The sequence below is a fragment of the Aegilops tauschii genome, chromosome 1 (assembly GCF_002575655.3).
Source record: "Aegilops tauschii subsp. strangulata cultivar AL8/78 chromosome 1, Aet v6.0, whole genome shotgun sequence".
Lineage (NCBI taxonomy): Eukaryota > Viridiplantae > Streptophyta > Magnoliopsida > Poales > Poaceae > Aegilops > Aegilops tauschii.
This window is the reverse complement of record NC_053035.3, coordinates 399,602,682-399,608,984: the sequence shown is the minus strand read 5'-3', so window position 1 is coordinate 399,608,984 and position 6,303 is coordinate 399,602,682. Positions and strand designations below refer to the sequence as shown.

The 6,303-nt window shown below is 42.2% G+C and overlaps 1 protein-coding gene across 1 annotated transcript; it reads left to right on the top strand.

The window, feature by feature from the left end:
• The first annotated feature begins 1,479 nt into the window (after positions 1–1,479).
• On the top strand, positions 1,480–5,371 carry LOC109747035 (nicotianamine aminotransferase A). The gene is made up of 7 exons (XM_020306130.4): positions 1,480–2,097; positions 2,258–2,600; positions 2,683–2,901; positions 2,993–3,052; positions 3,524–3,679; positions 3,957–4,050; positions 5,056–5,371. Exons 1-7 carry the CDS (start codon positions 1,544–1,546, stop codon positions 5,187–5,189), a joined length of 1,560 nt encoding a protein of 519 aa, XP_020161719.2. The 5' UTR covers positions 1,480–1,543; the 3' UTR covers positions 5,190–5,371.
• Positions 5,372–6,303: the final 932 nt, after the last annotated feature.

The following is a 6,303-nucleotide window of genomic DNA, read 5'->3' as shown; positions in this document are numbered from 1 at the left end:
AACTTTTCTTCAAATTCGTGATTTTTTTAGTATCCGTGAACTTTTTTTAGCAAATCTGTGTTTTTTCAAATTCGTGCATTCTTCTTCCAAAATCGATCAACTTTTTTCAAAATTGATTTTTTTTGAAAATCCATGAACATTTTTCAATTTTGTGATCATTCCTTTTCAAAATCGATCAACCTTTTCAAACTGGTGAGTTTTTTTTTTCAAAATCCACAAAAAAATCAAATCCGTGAAATTTCTTCAAATTCAGCAAACTTTTTTTATTTTCTTTTTAAAATGATCTTCTTGAGAAGTCAACGGTGAACGGTTAATGGGTGACTGCTCAACCGCGACCACCAACCGGAAAAACCAGCGACTTCCAGAACGAGCGATCACTTCCTTTGTTGGGTCGACCCATGACGGTGGCGCGTGAGTGTCGGCTACTCTCTCTGGCCCTTAGGCCCTGTATGTTTCAGCTTCGCTTAGATTTTAATCACTTGTGGATTTGCTTCAGTGCCGAAGCTGATTCTGGGAATCAGCTTCGCCATCAAAGTGCACTATGAGGTGCTTCAGGAAATTGCACTAAAAATGGCTAAAATCCAGATTTAGCTTCACTGGCAAAGTTAATTTCGAATAGCTGTTTGTTTCAGATTCTAGATTCGGCTTCACTGACAAAGCTGAATTTGGTCCCAGAATCCAAAACAAACAGGGGGAGGCGCTCTCCTTGTATGATTCCAGTACGATCAGTGATCTAATGGTGTCATGCACTTTGCCGCAAAAGTATGAATGTGGTTTGATTTGAAGTGTCGGACCGAAATCATAGGAAAACTATCGTACGTACACGTAGCATCGTTAAAAGAACACAAATTCAAACAGGGCAGAGTTTTCATGCGATCGGGTGGTCTAATATCAGCACTCCTGACTACTAAACGAAGGAATTGCAATTTTTGCCAACCACTACCATGTTAAAAAATGAAGAGCACCGGCAAACTTCTGTTGTATTTGTATCTATCCGTCAAAAGGAAAGAAAAACTATAATTATTACACGATCAACCAAAGAAAGCGCTAGAGTTTTTTCTTTCAAGCACCGAAAGAAAGACATAGCATTCTGAATTTTTTTAGTATGGTGCTTTGCCGGCACTGCCAAAATCCGCAGTGGAGCCGGAATTGAGTGGGTGACATTGAACCAATCAGCATACCACCGGCACCGGGTGGAGTTCAGAAGCATGGTTCATGCGTCCAGGTCCTTTTCCCTTTCTCGAAGAGTGTAGCCAGTAGTGTACTCCTTCGTGCTGGACCTGCATTGCGTACATAAAACAAAGACGGAGCGCCCAAAAATATGCCGGGATAATGGTGACAGGTCGCGACGGCCACGTCCGTCAGCTGGCAGCGTGCCTGCATGCGTGCTTCTTGCCGCCGGCTCGGAACCGGAAGCCCCAGTTCATGTGCGCAGGCGATCGGACCAACGGCTATATAGGACAGTCAAGCACCGCTGTTCAATCCATCCCTTGGTTGACTACCTTGTTCCCTACCACTAAGCACTCCTCCTCCTCGTTTCCTCATGGCCACGGTACACCAGAGCAACGGCCACGGTGAGGCCGCCGCCACGAACGGCAAGAGCAACGGGCACGCCGCCGCGAACGGCAAGAGCAACGGCCACGGTGAGGCCGCCGCCGCGAACGGCAGGAGCAACGGGCACGCCGCCGCGAACGGCAAGAGCAACGGCCACGGTGAGGCCGCCGCCGCGAACGGCAGGAGCAACGGGCACGCCGCCGCGAACGGCAAGAGCAACGGCCACGGTGAGGCCGCCGCCGCGAACGGCAAGAGCAACGGGCACGCTGCGGCGGCGGCGGCGGATTGGAATTTCGCGGGGGGCAAGGACGGCATCCTGGCGACGACGGGGGCCAAGAACAGCATCCGGGCGATACGGTACAAGATCAGCGCGAGCGTGGAGGAGAGCGGGCCGCGGCCCGTGCTGCCGCTGGCCCACGGGGACCCGTCCGTGTTCCCGGCCTTCCGCACGGCCGTCGAGGCCGAGGACGCCGTCGCTGCCGCGCTGCGCACCGGGCAGTTCAGCTGCTACGCCGCCGGCGTCGGCCTGCCCGCCGCACGAAGGTAGCATTTACACACACGATTTCGGTTTCAGTTTCTCCGCTCGCGTGTATATGTTGCACCATAATCAAAGCATGCGCATGTGCCGCTTTACGTGTCCACCACCTGTTCTTCCCTGTGCGTTCAAAAAATTAACCTTCTACTGGCTTATAAAAACAAACAGCGCTGTAGCAGAGCACTTGTCACAGGGCGTGCCCTACAAGCTATCGGCCGACGACATCTTCCTCACCGCCGGTGGAACCCAAGCAATCGAAGTCATAATCCCGGTCCTGGCCCAAACTGCCGGCGCCAACATACTGCTCCCCAGGCCAGGCTATCCGAATTACGAGGCGCGCGCGGCGTTCAACAAGCTGGAGGTTCGGCATTTCGATCTTATCCCCGAGAAGGGCTGGGAGATCGACGTCGACTCGCTGGAATCCATTGCTGACAAGAACACAACGGCGATGCTCATAATAAACCCAAACAATCCGTGCGGCAGTGTTTACTCCTACGAGCATTTGGCCAAGGTTTTACATTCATCCTTTGCCTTGTTGATCGACCTGTGTTTGGACATATATGGATTGCATTTTGCTGATGTTGTTTGATTAGGTCGCGGAGGTGGCAAGAAAGCTCGGAATATTGGTGATTGCTGATGAGGTGTACGGCAAGCTGGTTCTGGGCAACGCCCCATTTATCCCCATGGGTGTCTTCGGGCACATTGCCCCTGTCTTGTCCATAGGATCTCTGTCCAAGTCGTGGATAGTGCCTGGATGGCGACTTGGATGGGTGGCGGTGTACGACCCCACAAAGATTTTAGAGGAAACCAAGGTAATTAACTCCCTGTCATTCTTTTCATATGCTGTATATACTGTGAGGATTAGTATTTTGCTAAGTTTGTACTGACATTTTTTCTGGGTAGATCTCTACATCTATTACGAATTACCTTAACGTCTCAACGGACCCAGCAACCTTCGTTCAGGTTAGTCTTTGGTACCTAGTCCTTCTTGCCCTATTTTGCTCCTGTCCCTGTGTTGCATGTCAAATGACCGGCTTGAAGTTAGTATATATAGCTTTTATTAAGTTTGAACGTCCAAGTCCAACATGATGGAAGAAAGATACACACATTTGTAGTTATTCACCTTTGTTTGCTTCGATTCCATAAAATAAATAAACATAAAGCCCCAACTAACTATTGAATAGAATATATTGTTCTAAGAAAATAATTATGAGCATGACATACTCTTTTTAGTCAAGTATGCAATATATTGAAACTTCTTTTAGAATATGTATATATGTTCTACTGTTAGTATACCATTTTGCTAAGAATTTATTTACCTACAAGGCTACAACACATTCTCTTGCATCTTCATATTTTGATATCCTTGACACTATTGTTCTCTTCTGATTGACACAACTTAATTATGGACTTTTGCACTATCAAATTGTTTAGGCAGCTCTTCCTCAAATTCTTGAGAACACAAAAGAAGATTTCTTTAAGAGGATTATTGGTCTACTAAGGGAATCATCAGAGATATGTTATAGAGAAATAAAGGAAAACAAATACATTACATGTCCTCACAAGCCAGAAGGATCAATGTTTGTAATGGTAAGCTAAGCATGGACTTATTTTTTCATGACTAATTTGGGACCGCATTGCGTCCAAAATAATCAAGTCAAAATATAATTATGTTTACCTATGTATATTTTTCAAGATGCATGAAATTATTTTACGACTAGTCATCTTGATATCCTTTGTCCATCTTTTTTTGTTATTATTACTGCAGATTGTTAACGATCAAATCATATCACAAAAAAGATTCCTACTATTTTTTAGAAAGATTGGTTATCTTTCCGTAACCATGTATTAATCTCTATGTAAACAGGTGAAACTAAACTTACATCTTTTGGAGGAGATCCATGACGACATTGATTTTTGCTGCAAGCTTGCAAAGGAAGAATCGGTAATTTTATGTCCAGGTAGGAATGCATATGGTCATTTAAAGAACAACTATATGGAATGATCGTATTTTTTTTGTTATACTGAACAATAGTATATGTTTTGTGAGAACATAAGATTATGTTTGACTGATATATGATTCTTAAATGTGAAACATGTTATATTATGTGGTTTGATTGGATATGAAGTTCTTATCAGTTTAGATGACTACACATATAAATGACAAGACGAAGCCCCGTGCGTTGCTGTAGGAAACATGATAAACAGATGCATAATAGGTGCTAAAAACTAAAACTATTGCAGAAACAAAATTAGAATTGCTCTCGGTTTATATTTAGAAACAAAAAAAATCATATGAAGCATCTGACAAAATGATGTATAAAAATATAAACTATTGATTGAAATAAACGGGGTGCCATTTTAAACAAAATTGTGTAATACGATGTACATATATTTGCTCTAAGCGTCCATTGTATATATCATTTATGCCCATACAAAAATTAGTGAAACAATGGTTAGACTTTTTTTAGAGAAAAAAACAACGGGTAGATTAGTGCACAAATTGTAACTTATGACCACATCATGACCTGATGCCGTGGCATGATAACATGAAGAGGAAAAAAAATAAGTAATTATGACCATATGCATGACATGATGATGTGGCATGGTTGCATGAGGAGGAAAAATAGGTAGTGGGTTGCAACTATTTAAAAATAGAAGATTACCATATCATTGTCAGAAAATGTATAACCGCATTACAATATTCTTTGTTTTTATGCAAAGACTAACATGGCATGTACGTGTCCTTGTTTTAATGACCCAATGTCTTTTTTCTGTTTACATGTTTTCATGTTTGTTTACATGTTTATGATGCTCACAAAAAAATCAAGCACGTGTTCCAAATGATTATTAATAATTTTGAGATGTTTTTGCAGTTCAACTTATATATTTCCACAATTCTCAAAAACAAAACTTATATACGTTTAACTCTAAAAAAACTTATATACATTTTCTCTCAAATGCAGGGAGTGTTCTGGGAATGGAAAATTGGGTTCGCATTACTTTTGCTTGTGTTCCATCTTCCCTTCAAGATGGTCTTGAAAGGATCAAATCATTCTGTCAAAGGAACAAGAAGAAGAATTCGATAAATGGTTGTTAGTTGTACACACCTTTAGTTGTACATCTGGCTAAAGGTGTAAATCATTTCGAGTTATCGTTATCCATATATTTGAATAAAACATCTTGTAATGGTGTTGTTGTAGCTGTCCAATTCATGTACCTACTTTTTTTATGTATTTGGCTTCGTTGCCTTGCATCAATTTTAATAAAGATAGTTGTGTGCATCAGGATGCTGCAGAGGGCAGGGGTTTCAACCTCCTTTAAAAAATCTTTCAACAAATGAAACTTTGAGTTCATGTGAATAGAAGTCAACATACTCCTTGAATATGTTATGGTTGCCATGGTCTGGATGAAACATGATGAATGGAAGTGAAGTTATATCCATGTCAAAGATTGTAAAAGTTTAATTTCATTTTGACAACTCTGATATTACTCCAAGCACACATTCTACGAGGTTATGTTGAAGCACCCCCAAAATTTCCCTTTTATACCAATGCCAGTTTGCTACATGAAGGGACCTAGATGTTTCCTAGAGGGGAGGAGTGAATAGGCGGTTTATGAACAATTGCATATTTAACTTTATCTTAATGTGGAATTAAACTAGTCGAATACTTTCTTTTGATATAGGGTGCTTTTATTGACTCATGATGTAGCATCGAGGGATATAATCATAATGAGTACACAATCGGGCTATGCATAACGAGGATACAAACAACCAACACACACCCGATCATACCGGCGAAGAGCAAAGTTATACAAGATAAAAGTTATGCCTAGGCGGAGGGACAAACGAAAAACCCGAAGCAAGGAAAACAGTGATTGACGACATACAACAGTGACCATCGGCACCAAACATCTCTTGACAACACAAGGACTATGAGAAGGGTTCTCCAAAAATGATGCCTCTAAGAAGGGAACGACATGCAAGCGCCACCGCCATCGAATCCAACAAATGAGGTCGAATCTTGAGTTTTCACCCTGAAGATCAACTCTGAGCAAACTCCGAGCAATTCCCTGATTAGAGTAACAACGCAAAGAATGCCAGAATCAGCAGGTATGACCAATTAGGGCCAGACTTAGAGTTTTCACTACGGAGTTCGAGACCGGGTACTCGAGAAGTGCCACCCAATTGAAGTCATCCATCACTACAAGAA